Source organism: Centropristis striata, chromosome 11 (assembly GCF_030273125.1).
Source record: "Centropristis striata isolate RG_2023a ecotype Rhode Island chromosome 11, C.striata_1.0, whole genome shotgun sequence".
Lineage (NCBI taxonomy): Eukaryota > Metazoa > Chordata > Actinopteri > Perciformes > Serranidae > Centropristis > Centropristis striata.
The window spans coordinates 23,339,329-23,358,832 of record NC_081527.1 but is presented as its reverse complement, the minus strand read 5'-3'; the positions used below and the strand labels follow the sequence as shown (position 1 = coordinate 23,358,832).

Below are 19,504 nucleotides of genomic sequence, written 5' to 3'. Positions count from 1 at the left end.
AATGTTTATTAGACCCTCAGCTGTGGCTGCTCAGGTGCAAGTCTGTATCCTGTAAAAATGATCATCTAATTTAGTGAACTACATTATAAACATTGTAATCACTGTTTGAATGACTGCTGAAGAGTCCTGGGTCGTTGTGTGGAGCCTTTCTTCTTCAGCTCCTGATGTAGCAGCTAAGTTTATCCACTCCGGTGTAAAATGTGCTGTACACACCCAACACACTGACTCAGGACGGGTCGATGGTCTCCAAAATTATATTTAGAAAGACTGTGCAGTGATTTGTTTGATGATCTGCATCCACTTTTCTTCTCTGGATGTTTCAGTGATGTTACACTCTCCCGATTGGCACCTTCTCTCCATGACGCAGCTGACTGGAGAGGGGGCGGGGTTATGCTAATTTCAGTTAGATGGCTATTGGTCATCCACTTGTGACGTGGCAAATCGCTACATTTCTGACTGGCATGTAAATCTTGGAAGGCGGCCTAGATGTGGCGGAGCTGTATTTTACATCCCAGAGTAAATAATTAACACTAAACTCAATCTTAACTGATTTTCAACACATAGAAGCTTTAAGTCAACATGAGCAGTCTTGACACTTGAAACATTAAAAATGTCAAATTATGGTTATTTATATAACAACAATATCAATAACAATATCACCTGACATTTACCTAGAAATGAATTTTAAGCTGCAGAAACATTCAAGATGTTTTGTGCAACATTTCATGCCCGAAATCATCCCGACATAAAAAACATAAGAAATAATGCTGCACAAAAAAAAACATTTAAGCTTATGTCACCAAACTGTGATGATGGTATCTCTTAGTGAATGTCACTGGTTGTGGAGATTGTAATCACTCTGCACTGTTAGAATAAACGAGAAGACTCTTTACAGTTCAAACTTTGTCCACATGGTGGCAGCACAACATTGGCTATCAAATGATCAGCCTCCAGTAAGATTAAGGTACTGAGGAATCTGCTAGTCATGTCTGGGGAACTACTATTTAACAAGACGAAGAAATGTTCCCATAACTGCAAATCTTGTGTTGAGGGTTAGGGTTAGGTCTCAACTGTGGTGCCTATAAACATCAGTTTCTCATAATGAGACACACACTCAACATGCAATCTCCTACTACTCCTTTCCTTTGGAGAATCAAATATTTGCTTTTGCAACAAGAGGATTATTATGAAGTTGCTTACATGTAATCCTGATTGGAAGTATTTTCACTAATGGCATTAATGTGCACATGGAAGCTTATCCATATGATTATCAGCCTCTTGATGATGTCAGTAAATAAAAACAATATGAGGAAACTGATAACAATGGAAACAAAAACAATGCATGGCACTTGATTATTTGGAGAGGTTGTTTATGAATAGTGGAAGACAGGACAAGGCAAGAAAAAAGTTGTCGAGTTTGTACACTTAGGACAACTGGGTCAGGCCAGGAATTTTTTTATGTATTTATCTGTCTGTGATTTATTAGCAAATATTTTATGCATTTATTTATCTACTTTGGTTTTGATTTGCTTTGTCCTTTAAGTAACTGCAGTTGTTGCGTTGTTGTACAGTTATGCATATTGTAACACATGGACAGGAATTTCAGTGTAGTATAATATAACCGCACTCAGGTTCTGAGTGTGCTTTAGCCTATCTAATCAAAGGGAATCTTTTGATGTCCTACTTCATTTATATTGAAAAAAAAAAAGTTAAGTAAACAAACTCTTTCATAGCGATAGCTTCCATGGCATTAGTTAGGCCTATGATTATAATTAATAATCAATAATAATTATGTATGACTAAACTGACTGACTAAAATAAATGTGAACCATGCCTGGGTGTAGAAAGAGAACAGTAGCCTATACTAGTGCATTATGATAAGTGTTTTTTCCTTTTCTTTATTGTGCTTGATAATAAGTTAGCACGCTACTTTTATTTTGACGGGACTTTTATTTTCCCGTCTGTCCACCTTCATATTAATGAGTGATTAACTAATTAAAAAGATTAAAAAGGGAGCAAACTTCTTCCTCAGGAGAACTGTATTGGGCACGGGTACTATCGGGAGGATTGTGGCCCATACAAGCACTTGACAATAAGTTGACAATGTCCTCATTGGTCAGTGTTGCTGCCACAAGGTTCCCAGACTGACTCATGCTCACTTATTGCGGCAGCAAAATACAAGATGGCAGTGCATTGATGACGTCAGTCAAGGTTCATTCCATATATTCAAGGTTCATTCCATATATTCAAGAATTCATTCAATATATTCAAAGTTTCATTCCATATATTCAAGAATTCATTCAATATATTCAAAGTTTCATTCCATATATTCAAGAATTCATTCAATATATTCAAAGTTTCATTCCATATATTCAAGAATTCATTCAATATATTCAAAGTTTCATTCCATATATTCAAGAATTCATTCAATATATTCAAAGTTTCATTCCATATATTCAGGAATTCATTCAATATATTCAAAGATTAATATCCTGAACGGCATGCCATATTATATATATATATATATATATATATATATATTAATTAGCTGAAACTTGATCTGGCTACACCACACTGCTGCTAACCACTATAACCACCGAGAACGTATTTTAAAGTAGATTCCATGGTTAGGAATATAAGGTGAATAGTGTCACATATAACAATGAATATAAATGATGGTTTAACATTTTTAACCATTAATAATTGAATGGTTTAAAATGTACTTTTTCAAACCAAATGTTATTTTTACTGTTTATTTTAGCTTTCTCTAGACTTTTATTTCTTAATAAAACAAAATTAAATAGCTCTGTCACCATGGCAAACACATAAATCAGAAGGTTTACCTTGCTATTTTTGCTTCTTTTTTAAATCCTGATTTACACATATTTGCCTTACAAATATATAACGTAACAAAACGTAAAACGTAAAACGTAATTACCCGATCTGTCCTAAAAAAAAAAAAAAATTAACTACACAACCCTGCTGCTAACCACTTTATCCACCGAGAATAATCGCAACATCACATATTTTATTAGTCTTACAACTAGGATAAAAGATAATTGTATGAAAAACATTAAACTAACAGCTTAAAACTTTACTTTTAACCAAATTACATTTTAACCGTTTGTTTTAGCTGTCTCTTGACTTACCAGTCGGGGAAAAAATGACAATATCACTGTTGATTTAATAATAACAAAATACCAGCTAATGCTAATAATTAAACTTTTTATATATTTTTTTATTAAATTTAGCTGGGCATGATCTGATTTCAGTGTGAGTCAAAACTTCCAAAAAACACAACAGAACTTTGGGTAATAAACACATTGAATTTAATGACACTAAGTAAACCTTCATATCACCTTAATTTAACCTCAAAAAATAAACAAACATACAAACACTGGTTTAATTCACTTCATCGGGATTTATGTTTTTTTTAAAAAGGAATACAATATAAATAATATAATAAAACACCATTAAAATTAAGAATTAAACATGACGGCAACTTCAACAAAGTGTAGTAACATCTCTGACACCTTATAGACATTAAATAAATACTCTGTAAACAAACATCTTCAAATGTTTTTATAACCTGTTTGTTTTCTGCAACGAAGGATTGTTTGAAAATAACTTCTTTATTCGTTGTTTTTCCTCTTTCTTTTGCTTGTGGCATTTTTTTGAATGCACCACAAACTACCAAAAGTCCCCCGGAGGCCTGAGCTTGAAAACATCCAATATACTCCACAAAAACAGGAAAGTTCAGCTCTGTGTTGGCTCTTCGAGGGTTTGAGGTCAGCAGCTCGTCAGCGAGCGGGGTCGACCATCACATGGACCGGCTCACAGAGCTCCGCCTCCTCAGGGCTCATCGGGATGTGAAGGTCCCAGTCAGGATGCTGCAGCAGAGGGACGGTTTTATTCATCACACCTTCAGTCTGTGCTAAATCACACATTTATAGACCAAGTCCAAAGTCCAACGTATTCTAAAAAAAAGATTCTTCAGAAATGTGAAAAGCCTCATCTCCACATAATAAAATCATAATTTTAGAAAAAATAATATAAATATGTATATATATATATATATATATATATATATATATATATATATATATATAATCTTGACAGATATAGTGATGGCCGATGCTACAAAAACAAGACGATTATGTAAAAAAAATAGACAGGATTTAGGAAGTTTTTTGAACTGGAAATTCACAATTGGACTTATTATGTTATACTTGTTGTATATTTTGCAAATGAACTAAGTTAAATTTGTACATATTCTCAATAAATAATTTGTGGTGATTTATGGTATAATCTTTTAAATATGTTATAAAACAAATCCCTTGATATTCCAAAAATGATCTCAGGATCTGATTATTGGTCAAATTGTGAAAAGCCTTATTGCCACATAAATCATGATTTAAATCATAATAAATCATAATTTAGAAATATTTACAAAAAATAGAATAATATTGCCAGTTATAACAATGACCAATCCTACAAAAACAAGACACAAAATATATGCTTAAAGATAAATAAGACATATTTTAACTACCAGATTAAAATAAGGTTTTGAATTTGATTCACAATTATGTGATATTTGTTGTGTATTTTGTTTTGTTTTTCATTAACAAGGGTACATGTGTTAAAATTTTTATTTTTCAAATTGTATAATATTCTAAATAGATTATGAAACAAAATCCCTTCATGTCCAAAAAATATTATTAATTATTAGGATCTCGGGTTCTGATTATTTAGAGTATCTTTTAGAATGTGCCTTATTTCCATATAATAAAATACAATAAAAGTAAAGAAAAATAAATTATAATATTGTCAGATAGAGATATGACCAATGCAACAAAAACAAGACAATTATGTAAAAATAAAAATAAAAAGTAAAAAAATAATAGACAATTGTGCTAATTATGTTATATTTGTTGTATATTTTGCAAATGAACTAAGTTAAATTTGTACATATTCTCAATTAATGATTTGTGGTGATTGATAGTTTAATATTTTAAATATGTTATTAAACAAAATATTCCACAAATGATCTCAGGTTCTGATTATTGGTCAAATTTAAAGTATCTTTTAAAAATTGTGAAAAGCCTTGATTCCACATAAATCATAATTTAGCCACAATAAAATTGCGGAAAAATATTATAATATTGCCAGATATAAGAATGACAAATCCTACACAAGCAAGACACAAATTATATGCTTAAAAATAAAATAAGACATATTTTAACTACCACATTTAAATAAGTTTTTGAATTGGAGATACACAATTATGTAATATTTGTTGTGTATTTTGCTTTTTTCATTAGTAAGGTGTATGTGTACATGTTCAGAATTATTGTAATTGGATAATATTTTAAATAGTTGTTGAAATTAAATCCATTCATATCCAAAAAATGATTTAGGATCTGAGGTTATTTAGAATATCTTTTAAAATGTGCCTTATTTCCATATAATAAAATACAATAACATTTTAGAAAAATAAATGATAATATTGTCAGATACAGATATGACCAATGCCACAAAAACAAGACAATTATGTAAAAAAAAAGTACAAAATACTTTAGAAATACACAATGGTGCTAATAATGTTATATTTGTTGTATATTTTGCCTTTAAAATAGGTATTTTACTAAGGTGATTCCGATTTGATTTATACTTTTTCTCAGTATTTCTAAGAGTTGAGGCTGACCAGTGAGTGGGGCAGAGGCTCCTTCTGGAAATACGTCTGACAGACTTGTGGACGACAGTGAACGACGGACCAGAACACAGCGAACAGCAGCCCGGCCGTGATGATGACGGTCAGCGTCACAGTGGTCGGCTTCTTCCAGGCAGCGCCCCCACCTGCAGGACCACCACCAACACAGACTTTATGTTCGACTAGCTTTTATATTTAAAACCCCTACAGCGTTCCTTTCAGCGTCCTGTTTGACTAAAGTGTTTATACATCAAGACATGTGGGTGTATTTCATTAATTACCACAAAATAACAACAGAAGAGAAGAAGAAGAGTAAAACTTGGGGTAATGAGTTGGAATGAAGCTAGCTAAAAACACTGGTTTATGCATCATAAACATTCAAACAAAACGAGGACAAGAGTTGCTCCAAAGTTGATACAAAAGTTGAATTCTTTACTTAAATGCAATACTCTACTACAAAATGAGTCATTTAGCCCTCTGAATCACAAAAATATGTTTTGTTTTAAAAACTAGCCCAAAACACACCGTTTGTCATAGAAAGAAACTATGAAAACAGACACAATCGTCTTTTTAAATTTAAACTTTACGACGGCCCTCAAACGTATCATCGGTAATGAAAGTTGTCATTTCGTAACTGAAAACTAGTTAAACATTTTTTTCGTGACACTTGTGGGCACTTGGGAAAGTTTTGGATGTATAAAATCTGTTTTATTCCAAAAAAATTCAACTTATTTTTTCTTTGTTTTCTGATTTCTGTCATTCTAACTGTGTTATTCTAGCCTGGGTATACCCATGCTGCCTTGCGCGCTCGATTTTGTTTCGAACTGCAAGGCGGCATGGTGTCCACGGCTGATTCTTAGCCCTGTTTTAGGGATCCAATCACAGAACGGGGAGGGACGGCAAGACGATGACGCGTACTATTCGACAGACGCTTGTAGTTACGGATCCAACATGGCTGCAGCAGACGCAAAACTCTCTTTCTATCTAGCTGTAGACAGTGTTCTAGATAGTTTAGGAAAAGAAAATACATTTTTGGAAATTGAGAATATAAGGAGAGTATCTGACGCTGTTTCTGAAGAACAGACCGTCTTGTGATGTTTAAAAACATCTGAAAAGTGATGCTGTTGGAGCCGTACCTGTGATGGAAACACACTGGGTGTCGGTGGTGCTGCTGTGCAGGTCCGTGTCCAGGACGGTCTGCGCTCGGACGCAGTACGCCGCTCCGTCCTGCAGGTCGGGGACGTGCAGCGGCGTGCGCTCAGCCGGCAGCGTGTACACAGCAGCCTGAAGAACGGAGAGGGAAGACACAAACAACACAGCTGCTTGTTTTAATGAGTCACAGAATAAATACTTTGTGCTACAAATGACAGGAGGTGGAAGAAGGGAAGACCAGACGAAGGAGTGGGGAGGAAACAAAGGGATAAGAAAGAAGGGAGGGGAGGAAGAAACAGAAAAATAAAAAAAGTAAGCAAAAAATATATACAGGACGGGACAAAAGGAACAAAGTAGAGAAGAAGACGAGCTGAACTCTGACCTGCAGCCGGTCGCCTCTCTTCCACACCGTCACGTTGACCACAGCGGTGAGAGGAAGCTCAGGGAACGACACCTGAAGGGCGCCGCCCACCGCCGTGACCGCCATCTCCGGCGCCGTCAGGACCGCTGCCAGCAAGAGATCAACACTCAGTCATTCATACATTTAAAAACAGGAGGACTCTGCGTCTGAATGCTCTTCAATGCCTTCCAGTTGGAAACATTGTTGTAAATGTTTTCTTTAAAAGATTGTTTATCGTAGGGAGGAATTGTAAAAACAGACAATATGGTCCGATTCTCCGACAGTCCTTAAATGGATCAATGGCTACAATGGTTTCTGTTCTAAAAAGTGACCAAAACTTGTGTTAAATGTTGATATTTGTGTCAGAATCTCTTTATTCTACATGTGTCATTTTAAATAAAGCGTTCGCACTAACCAGATCCTGTTAAAAACATTCAATTCTGCTCCTCAGAGACACTGTGAAGACATGATTGATTCTGCTGAGTCCAACGGTAACGTGACAAATATTAATTGAAAATCTGTTTACACAGAGCAGAGAGGAGAGGACAGGAGAGGCTGTTTACACAGAGCAGAGAGGAGAGGAGAGGCTGGAAACATGACAATACTTTAACATGTACAATAAACTGTTTTATCCCACTTTAAAAATATATATATATATATCAGAGAAATTTAGCTTGAGTTTTTTCTTTTTTTCCCAGTTATTTCTGTCATTCTAACTGTGTTTTTCAACACAAAGAGTTGTTTCCACTTCCAGCCATGATTGTGCTGATTCCATAGAGCTGCAGGACTGCAGTGACTCTGTCTGAACGTGTGAATAAAGGAACAAAGGTTTTAGAAAGCGCTCTGAGGAGCGGAGCTGCTCTTACTGTCTCTGCGGTTGAACGGCGGGCTGAGTCGGGTCCAGGGGGACGGCTGAGAGCCGCACTGCGCTCTGACGCGGAGGTTGTAGTCCGAGTCGGAGCCCAGGTCAAAGGTCAGGTCGCAGTGAGTGTGAGCGATCAGCTGACAGTCGGGAGCGTCCACCCAGCTGCCGTTCAGCACCAGCAGCTCAAACTCCCTGAAGACAACATTCTCATTTTATATTTCCTTTATTATGATGAATACATATTTCTATGTTATGACTGTTTTTATGCAAATTTTAAATGTCTTTATGTCTTTACGTCTTTATGTGTTTAATTCAAATTTTATATTCATTTATTTATTATGAGTATTTATCTAATTTTATATTTATTTATTTAGTATGATGATTATATATTTCTATCTTATGACTGTTTTTATTCACATTTCATATTTATTTATTATGAGTATTTATCTGATTTGATATTTATTTATTATAAGTATTTATCTAATTTTATATTTATTTATATGAGCGTTCATCTGATTTTATATTTATTTATTTTTTACGAGTGTCTGATTTTATATTTATTTATTTAATTATCTGATTTTATATTTATTTATTCTGAGTATTTATCTGATTTTGTATTTATTTATTTTTAGTTTTTATCTGATTTTATATTTATTTATCGGAGTGTTTTTCTGATTTTATATTTATTTATTTATTTGAGTGTTTATCTGATTTCATATTTATTTATTATGAGTATTTATCTGATTTTATATTTAGTTATTTGAGTGTTTATCTGATTTTAAATGTATTCATTTATTTGTTATGAGTATTTATCTGATTTTATATGTATTTATTTGAGTGTTTTTCTGATTTTATATTTAATTATTATGAGTGTTTTTATTTTGATTGTATATTTCTTTGTTATGATGATTTTATATTTCTTTATTACTATTCTTGAGTGTTTCTTGTGTCAAATGTTGCTGCATGATAGCAGAGCTGGTTGCGAATTAAAAACCATCTTCTTACCTCTCTGAATATAAAATGTGCCAACACCCTGCATGCCTCCACACACACACACAAACACTCTGTCACAGAAGCTGCGTCCTGATTGTTTTAATTTTCTTGACAATGAAATTCAGAGTAAACATGAGTCAGAATTTCAGCCTGCTGATAGGTGTGGCGTACCTGCTGGGTGACATTTATCAGCACTAATGAGGACGGATTCATCATGCTGGAATTTATGTTGTCAAGCATGTTGTCATTCTACTGTCCTGAAACATGTAAAAAACACCTCCCAAACGTATAAATTAAAGCAAAATAACGTTTGTATTTTGAAGCATCATGAAGAGTTACAACACGATGACACAGAACACACAAAATACCGTATCTGCTGGTTTTATCCAAGCAGCGAGTGTCTTAAACCTGAATTCTCTCTAATGTCCAGCAGGGGGCGCCTCCACTGGCTGCAGAAAGAAGTCTGACTGTATGAAAATCAATAGAAAAATGTCCCTACTTCTCTCTTGATTTGTGACCTTAGTTAACATTCTCATAATGAGTTTATGGTCTCAATCGTTAGTTTCAAGTCTTCTTCAGTTCAGCGTGATGTTTGTTTAGTGAATAATGGTCCATTTAGAGTCAAACAGAGCAGGAAGCAGGGGAGGGTTCAGGGCAGGGCTACTGTATGATTGACAGGTCACTACCACACTAACCTTGAACCTTTCACAGTGTTTTTTCACCTCAAAGTTAACTAGAACATTTAAAAAACATCTTGTTCAGTGTTTAGTTGGAGTAAGACACTATTAGGAGTGGAACATTCATTTAGAAGAACGATTATTTGTCTCTAACCAAGCTGTAGCATCATCCCGGCTCCTGATCCGTTCTGCACATGTGCCGGATGAAAAAAACCAACACGGTGAAGGTCAAACACCAAATAGCTGCAGCAAAAATGTCGGATTCGAGGCTTCTAAGCAGCTGTCTCCTCTCCCGCTACTCATAAGGAAGTTTTGTGAATAATTTATTTATACTTTCTTCTGCTAACATCAGGTTTTGATGCAGTTACATGAGAATTTGTTGCCAGATCTGTCAGAGTGAGCTGCTGAGACAGAGACCGGTCTGGAACAAAGTTAATTTTCTCCTGATTTGTCCATTTTTGTGTCAGAATGATCAGAAGACGTGTGTCCTGAGCAAAATGGCTCCAATATTGATTTGTGTATTATATGTATCTGATTTTATATTTATTTATTTTGAGTATTTATCTGATTTTATATTTATTTATTTCATTGTTTCTCTGATTTTATATTTATTTGTTTATTATGAGTGTTTATCTGATTATTTATTTATTTATTATGAGTATCTGATTTTATATTTATTTATTTGAGTATTTATCTGATTTATATTTATTTATTTTGAGTATTTATCTGATTTTATATTTTTTTTATTTGCGTATTTATCTGATTTTATATTTTTTATTATGAGTATTTATCTGATTTATATTTATTCATTTTGAGGATTTATCTGATTTTATATTTATTTATTTTGAGTATTTATCTGATTTTATGTGTATTTATTGTGGGTATTTATCTGATTTCATATTTATTTTTTATGAGTATCTATCTGATTTTATATGTATTTATTTATTTGAGTGTTTATCTGATTTTACATTTGTTTATTATGAATTTGGTGACTCGGGGACAAAAGACTCGGTCATAATCTGAGCTCAGATTTAATTTCTCCTGTTGGAATCAACAGACCTGCTGCTGGTCTCCTGAAGGGGGCGTGGCCGTAAGCGAACCCACCTGACACAGAGACAGGAGCTGATTGGTCAGTCAACTGTCTCTGATTGAACTCTGCTCAACTCACAAACAGGAGCGCGTCTTCAAAACAGCCGCAGGAATGTTAATGAAACATGTTCTGTGTGACTCTGTGATGTAGCCGGGACACACCTGCTCATTTTAATTATTAGCACAGGTGTGTCACTGAGTACTGTGTTATGAGGTCGAATTATTTAAGTTACTCAATGGACAATTATCAGAGAAACACCTGCTGCAGTTCTTCTCACATGAACCTGCAGCTGCAGAGTCTACGTCACGACTGTCCTGTCAAACAAACTTGAATTGTGTGCGTGCGTGCGTGTGTGTGTGCGCGCGCGTGTGTGTGCGCGCGCGTGTCTGTGTTGAGTTTTGCATGCAAACTGTCAATACAAATACATGACAAAGTACTGAAAACAATTCGTTAAAAAAAAAATCAAGATTATTTAATGAGTGAGTTTGTCTTTTATCTATCTGTCTATTTATCTTTATTTTTGTGTTTGTTTTGCAAAAAAAAAGGACCAATTCCAGCTCCTCAATTTGATTATTATCATATTTTCTTTTCCTCTATAACATTAAACTAAATGTCTTCACAGCAGGTTTTGGATTGTTAAATTAAATAAAGTGAAAAATTTAATAAAATACAAATTTCACTGAGTTAATAATCAATCAAATATTGGAGAAAATTATAAATAGATGTTGTGAAAATAATCCTAAAGTACAAATGAATACGTATTGTGTTTGCTTATCAAGACTCCACTTAATGATACTTAGTTATAATTAGCAACAGCTACTAATCAATCAAAGAATACCAGCCATATTAAAATATATTATTTATGAATTTTCAATAAATGATGCTGCTTATTGATGGTCTGTTATGCATGTTCACTGTTATTTATTAATATTATTTAATTTGTTTTATTTTATTTTTATATACTTCTCAAAATAATTTAAAATAAAGTATTCCATTAAAAATTAATTTATGGTAAAATTATCAGGTGAGACAGTAAAACCTTCTCAAACGTGGAGCTTCATCTGAGTTATTAAAATTTGTCTTTTGTTTTTCCAGTTTTTTATTTTTGTCAGCTGATTTTATTAGAAAAAACAACAACTAAATAAGCAAATCTTGACAAATACAAAAATGCAGTTTAATGTTTTAAAAAAGTCTCAGGAATTTCCTAATAGCTGCTCTCTAATCAATCAAACAGGAGTGACTTTGTTCGCAGTATTTTAATCCACTATCTGTGCAGAAGGACGGTGCTTTGTGAAAGTGTGAAAGTGTGTTGTTGAGGTGTTGGTGCGTGTCTTACCCCTGGAACTGAACAGAGTAAAGGGCTGTAGTGGTGCAGGGAGCCTGCAGGGGGCGCCACCTCAGTACGTGCCTCATGCTAACGGACTCCATGAAAACTCTGCTGGGAGCCGGAAGCATCTGAACACCTGCCGACACAATAAGTTCACGTTCAGAAACTAAATCTGAAGACAGCAGCTGATGGAGAAAGTTACAACTGTGACATGACAATAATTAAACTATCAGGATAATTATTTATGTTTTTATTTATTTAGAGACCTGAAGGTCCAGAAGAGGATCGGGGCCATGTTGTACATTATGCACTTTGAGAAAAATGCAGAAATGTCAAGAATAACTTTGTGAGTTCAATAAAGTTATAAGGATCTTCACAGATTCAATGAGTCATCAGAGGAACAGTTACTGCAGCTACAACCTGATTCTCATCATGTCAAAAAATGAGCGATAAGCACAACCCTATAAAGCCCAATGTATCATATTTGATACACAAGTTTTTGAGACCTCTACATCATCACTGTGATTTTTTTTTTTCCTGAAAAACCTGATGTATTCAATCAGATTCATGCAGTACCTATATAATCCACTAGGGGTCAGTAATCAATGCATCAGAGAGCCTCCACTGGAGATCATTTTTCATGAATATTTTTGTCAATTTTGAAAAAGTTAAGATAAGAAAAACTTTCAAATTGTTACTGATACCTCAATAAGAATATTTAATGGACTGATTTAATGTAAAATTAATTAATATTTCATAACTTAATTTCTAGTAAAACCGTGTTGAAAATGTGTGTATCAAATTTGATACAGCAGGTATTAACAAGAACTTATTTGAAAATTTGTCAATTGTCTTTTTTTTTTTGCATTTCATACATTATGCATGAAATAAAGCAACATAAAGTATTTGTCTCATTTAGGTTAACTAAGTTAAGGTTTAACTGACATAATTAGGTATATTTAGAGTAAAATTGAGATATCTCTCGAACAATTCAAAGAAATACATCATTTGTTTTTGTTGGTGTGTATTTTTAGATGGCAAAAAAATTAGCATTGCAGATGTGTTGTAGATAAACAAACTGAGCAACAAATTGCACAAAAATACCAGATGAAGCAAAAATAATTTGCTGGTTCCACAGGTGGATCCGTCATTGCTGCATGAAAACTTCATATCAGCAGATGTATGATGATGTATTATATGGAGGAAAATGTTTTTGTATGTTTGAAGAAAATGTTAAAAGTAAAAGTTTTAAATGGCTGATTATTAGGTTTTGTATGTTTTTGTTAGTTCAAGAAAACTGTGAGCAACAAATTGCACCAAAAGACCTGATGTATCAAATATGATACAAATTAGAATTCATATATGCAAATTGATATTTATTTATTTATTTATTATTTTTAAATTTGTCAACAGGTTCAATAAACACTCCAGTTTAGTTTTTTTTAAAATAGAATTTTCTGGCAATTATTTCGTGGTTCAGGCTTTATAAGGTTAAGGTGCAGCAGAACTAAAACACTCAACAAATAAATGAGATATTCTTTATAGAAGCTGGCACAACTATTGTTTTATAATAATCTGCTTTTATGTCATTCAAGTGAATTTTTTAGACATATTTAGGAAAATCAGGTTTTTAGCTGGCAGCTACTTTATCAACTCAAAAAGTGACTTTATTCTCCACATTGTATTTCGACTATTTTCTCAAAGTGCATAATTATTTTTTTCCCTTCCTGGCCCTAATCCTCTTCCGTTCGAAGGCGCAGTACACTCAAGGTGAATTGCTTTCTAAGGTTTCATCTTAAAAATTCAAACATGCACAGCATTTTTAGCTCTCTAAAAGTGTTAGAACTCTGTGTGTGTCAGCTGATCGTGGGAGTGAACTCACAGTTCGTAAAGTCCAGCAGGACCATCATCATCATCATCATCACCACCAGCAGACTCACAGTGCGTCTCGGTGTCATGACCGGAGAGTTCGTCTCCAGAACCCAAAGGAAATCTGGTCATTTCAGGTCCACCATGTCCGAATCCAACCAGCAGGGGCGTGCATGTACACCGACCCAGAACACAACATATAATCCAGATTACTGTGCAGGAATTCTTCGCCAAACACAGCCTGGAGTCGTTTTGTTTTTCAAGCAGCGCACTTTTCTGTCTCCGTCCATCAGCTTATCCAAGAGGTGAAAAAAAGCTTTAAATCCAGTTTGAAGAGAACGATAAAATACCAGTTAATCCCTCAGTTTAAAGATCTATTGTCTGAGGTTTCCGTCCGCTAAACTTTTGGTCCAAACTGAAGAAGAAGAAGCAGTTTAACGTCCCAAAAGCAGAAGCCATGCGAGCTGTCCTGGATACGCAGAGAAAAGCTGGTGTGTCCGGATGCTGAGGCATGATTGTGGGCAGAGCCGGTCTGACTTGTAGTCAAACGCCTTGGGGCGTCAGCTGTCAGCGCTAATTTACAGGTGAAACTGACAACACCTGATGAGCTCTTCAGGGCCTCCAGAGCTGCTGGATAAGCAGCGAATTCTTTCTGTTTCAGTCCATTACAATAAACCACTTTTTAGTTGTGCACAAGAAACCAGTTTTTGGTTTGCTGTTCATGACTCAGCCCTGTAGTTGTTTATGCGAAAGGCAGAATTATGAAAAGGTGACACCACGGAGTGACATTCACTGTTGTGGGGGTTTGAAGCTTGTTAGTTAACATGCACCCTAATATTCTAACTGATATAGTCCCATTTTATGTTAATCTCATACAGTTTGGAGCAGAAAACAGTTTTTCTCCTGCAGTAAAAACGGTCTGAATTGCATACATTGGGTACGATTGGAGAGCTGAAACTTTAGGAAAATAAATCAAAATGGATATATTATGACAAAAACAATATATGACAGCTTATTTAACTCAGCTTTAGTTAACAGAGGCTGCAGCAGAATCAGTTTTAATGCCAAAGATGAAGAGATGCCCACTTCATGCAAATCCCTTGCAGTGTTTTTCCTGCAGTAAATGTGATATTGTGTCCTCTTGTATGTGAATCTTTGTACATCCTGGGGTCCCTAAACAGTCTGTGAGCTGCATAAATTGGGAGAGACAACAACACAAAACTCTGTGTGTGAACCTTGGCTGCTTCTCTGTTTCATCTGATGCTAAATCTTCGGGCTGTTTTTAGACGCGACATGCCCACTTTATGCACCTTTCCAGTGCAGTTTGGGGCAGAACCCACACAGTGTTTCTCCTGCAGTAAAATGTGTTATTGTGTCCTCTTGTGTGTGAATCTTTGTGCATCCTGGGGTCCATAAACAGCCTGTGAGCTGCATAAATGGGGTCTGACTGGAAAACTGAGACTCTTGTGGATTCAATTAGCCCAAATGGTCATTTTCAGAAGGCTACCTCTGACCTCTGACATCAATATATCTAAATGTAAATGGGTTCTATGGGTACCCATGAGACTTCTTTACAGACATACGAGGCAAAAATAGCAAATTTTTCTGCATGAGGTCAGCATAATGTGGGCAACATTATGCTGATCTCATGCAGAAAAATGTGCTATTTTTGCCTCGTAAAAAAATGGTGCATGTGAATATTTGTGCACACTGGGGTCCCTAAACAGTCTGTGAGCTGCATAAATCGGGTCTGACTGGAAAGCTGAGACTTGTGAATTCAATGAGCCCAATGTTCTTCATGTGTAATGATGTTAGTGAGTGAAACTTGAGCTCAGTGTATAAAATGAGCTGCTGTGACCTCTAGGATAATCACAGCCTGATGAAACTTTACAACCACAAACTAGAGACCTGGAGCATTCAGAGGATGGATGGCTGAGACTCTAGATTCACAATAAGCAGCAACACAACACAAGTGCTGCCATACAATCGCACAAAATACACAGATCTACTAAATGTCAAACGTTTCTGAAACCAGCAACACAGCATGAATTTTTCTCTGCTTTTCTAAAGGTCTTGGAGTCTTAAAGAGAAAATCTTCTTCATCTACTGCATCTACAACACTCAGACAGCACCTTGTCTTGTCTAATGTGGATTTCTTCTCTAACTTTGAAGGTTTGTGCTCAATATTTGATTATTGTGAATAGTTTAGAAGAAGTACGTCTGCAGGGATGTTATGTTTTACTTTTTTTTTTTAAAAGAGTTTACATATTCTTTTTAATTTTCTTTCAGGGTGAATTTTGTGTCTATGTGTTTTTGTCCAGCTGCTTTGTTGGAAAGAGGAGAGAAAGAGAGTGAAGCGTCAGACTTTGGACTCTCATCATGATCAAACATTAACTGTCACCAACCATAAAGCTATAAAACACACAACAACCCCCACAACCTGCTAACTGCCCTGAAACCACCAGATACATCTGAAACATCTTCAACATTCACCGGTTTCATCATTTTACTCTTTACTCCACACATAAAAGCATTTTAAAAATAAGTTCCCACTGGTTAAAGCTACTTTCACTTCTCCAGCGAGTGGATTTAATTACACAGAAAGAGACCAAATTAACAGAAAGTGGTTAAATGGGTCATATTTCCAATAATCTATCCCTTTAAAACAACAGTTACTCACTAACACCTCCCTGAACCTGATGAAGTTATGTCATTAGTTCATCACTGCACTCCTTATTGATTTGACTCATCAGCCTGACAGAACAACAGGACCTGGAGCTCCTTATAAGGACATAAAAATATTTATTGCCCTCCTACTTCCTGCTGTAGAGGACTTCTCCTTTTCTCAGTGTTCACAAACAGCCTGCTGCTTCACCAGAGCAAAGGTGTGAAAGGTGAAGTTCAGTTGGCAGCAGGACAGAAAAAAAGAGTAACAGCACTGTGGGTCCAGTTCCCTTCAACACACTTTATTATACAGAGAACAGAAGAGTCTGATGCTGAGCGGCTGTGTGGGACACTTCACTGCTGTAAATGTTTATGTCAGTTTCATGGTAATAAATGCTGCTGATTGTTTCTGTTTCTATTTTAAACTTTTAGGCTCTAGTTTATTTCAATGTACATTCAAGGGTAGAACACCAGAGCACCATATTGTTTTTCCCTGAAGTGCACAATATAAATTCATGATTCAGGAAAATTAAACAGTTTAATATATTTTAAAATATATGTGTATTAAGAAGTGAAATAGCTGATCAAAACAGCCCAACGGCAGTTTGACTGATATTCAGGAAGGCACCAAAAAGACACAGTGAAGTTGACTAAATAAACGATTAGCAGGATCAGTTTAATAACACAGTGAAGACTTTATGTTATGTCACTTTATGCTGATAACATGCAGTGTTTCTCCCGCAGTGTTATTGTGTCCTATTATATGTGAATCTTTGTGCATCCTGGGGTCCCTAAACAGTCTGTTAGCTGCATAAATCGGGTCTGACTGGAAAGCTGAGACTCTTGTGGATTCAATGAGCCCAAATGGTAATTTTCAAAGGGGTCCCCCTGACCTCTGACCTCAATATATCTGAATGTAAATGAGTTCCATGGGTACCCATGAGACTTCTTTACAGACATGCCCAATTTATGCTGATCTCATGCAGAAAAATGCGCTATAATTGCCTAGTATAAAATGGTGAATTTTGCATAAATCAGGAGAGACAACAAGACCAAACTCTGTGTGTGAACCCTGCCTGCTCTCTCGGTTTCATCTGATACTAAATCTTCGGGCTGTTTTTAGACGTGACATGCCCACTTTATGAGAAGCTGTTTGGGGCAGAACACATGCAGTGTTTCTCTTACAATAAATATGTTATTGTGTCCTCTTGTGTGTGAGTCTTTGTGCATCCTGGGGTCCCTAAACAGTCTGTGAGCTGCATAAATCGGGTCTGACTGGAAAGCTGAGACTCTTGTGGATTCAATGAGTCCAATTTATCAGACCTTTTAAACTCTAATGCTGGTTTCATGCTTCTTGCGTTGGGAAAGGTGCGGATGGCGAGTGTGTTCCCATGAACACCTGGTGGTTCATACCTCTTCTCTGCAGACTAGTTTGAATCGCCGTAAACGCACTTCTATATCCTCACATCACTATTTACATTTGCACAACAGTTAATGCATCTCTCAAAACAATTGGTACAAACTGCAAAACCTAGTTGATAACCTGTAAAGGTAGGTCACTTGCTCAAAATGGATAGCTCATTCCTCAAAAGCAAGTTTTCATGTCAATGAAAATGTCAGTGTCATCAAGATGAAAAGTCCTGACACCATGTTTATGAACAAGATAGTCAAATGGCTCTGTCATGTTTTCATTATGACAGTTTACTCTGTAAATGTTTTCCAATGCAAAAAAGTCAGATCTTGGTGACATTACCTGGAAATGCTCAAGACAGCACTTTATACTATTTGCACAGCTATTTGAAAACTACAGTATAGTTACACATTACTGTATTTAGTGAGGTACAACACACTGAATATGTATGTTTCATATATTTACTGCATATGCTCTTTGCAATTCTATTTTGTTCACAGCATTGTGCAATAGAAAAATATACACCCTTATTTACAACAAACATAAACTCCCTTTGGGTAGAGCAGTACACAATTGTATTGCATAACATATTGGAACTGAACATACAACATACATAGTACTGTAAATCATTCATGCACATCCAGATTCCTCTCTGTCTGGTCACATACTTTCATCTACATCACAGCCAATATCATCTTTTACAATGCAGCGCGGAAAGTATCTCCTTGAGTTACAAATCCACCCTCTGTAGGACTCTGCTGTGATGTCATCACATGTCATCCCCTTCCTCCCTGCACCCTCACCCCTCTTCTACGAGGCTGACCTTCCATTTCTGTGTCACAGTATTGTAGAAATGGTCCATACTACGTCCTGCTTGGTTCATATATGCTTATGGATTTGTGGGATTCAGCTCTGAGTGATAGTAGAGAAGTGGCTTATCATTGGTATCAACTAATGCTTCACACAGCCCTTCTCATCAGTGAAAGCTGAGGTTCACCTGAGAGAAACTGTTCAATTTAGGAGACATTTTCAGGAAAAAAAGGATTTTTTTTAAAAATTATAAACTTTGCTCGACAGATTTTGACAACTAGTTCAACATTTTTGTATGTAATGACTCAAGCAATGAAATGAGGACTATTAGTTTTATATGGAATGACTATTCAGCATTCACAAGTATAGTTAATTTTGACTGACATGACATAAGCAAATTATAATGTTATTAATTTGTAAATTGCAATTTGTTGTAAGGAATGAGAAACTGCTACTATGATGTGCACAAATGACTAAATGTTGCATTAAATGCACCAAAGCGACTGAGAAAAACTGCAATAAGAACTTAATCTCCA

The 19,504-nt window shown here is 35.4% G+C and overlaps 1 protein-coding gene across 1 annotated transcript; it reads right to left on the bottom strand.

The window, feature by feature from the left end:
• Positions 1 to 3,596: 3,596 nt before the first annotated feature.
• Positions 3,597 to 14,172, bottom strand: crfb16 (cytokine receptor family member B16). The gene is made up of 7 exons (XM_059345284.1): positions 14,097 to 14,172; positions 12,224 to 12,350; positions 8,129 to 8,319; positions 7,245 to 7,369; positions 6,847 to 6,994; positions 5,705 to 5,856; positions 3,597 to 3,890 (listed from the first exon to the last, which is right to left on the bottom strand). Exons 1-7 carry the CDS (start codon positions 14,170 to 14,172, stop codon positions 3,801 to 3,803), a joined length of 909 nt encoding a protein of 302 aa, XP_059201267.1. The 3' UTR covers positions 3,597 to 3,800.
• Between the last annotated feature and the right edge of the window lie 5,332 nt (positions 14,173 to 19,504).

What these genes read in the sequence shown, in the direction of transcription:
- crfb16 (XM_059345284.1), bottom strand. Translation starts at nt 14,172, where the DNA reads ATGACACCGAGACGCACTGTGAGTCTGCTGGTGGTGATGATGATGATG. An exon ending in GCCGTTCAACCGCAGAGACA is followed by an intron (nt 7,370 to 8,128) that starts GTAAGAGCAGCT and finishes TCTTGCTGGCAG; the next exon opens with CGGTCCTGACGGCGCCGGAG. An exon ending in AGCCTCTGCCCCACTCACTG is followed by an intron (nt 3,891 to 5,704) that starts GTCAGCCTCAAC and finishes CCTCTGCTGCAG; the next exon opens with CATCCTGACTGGGACCTTCA.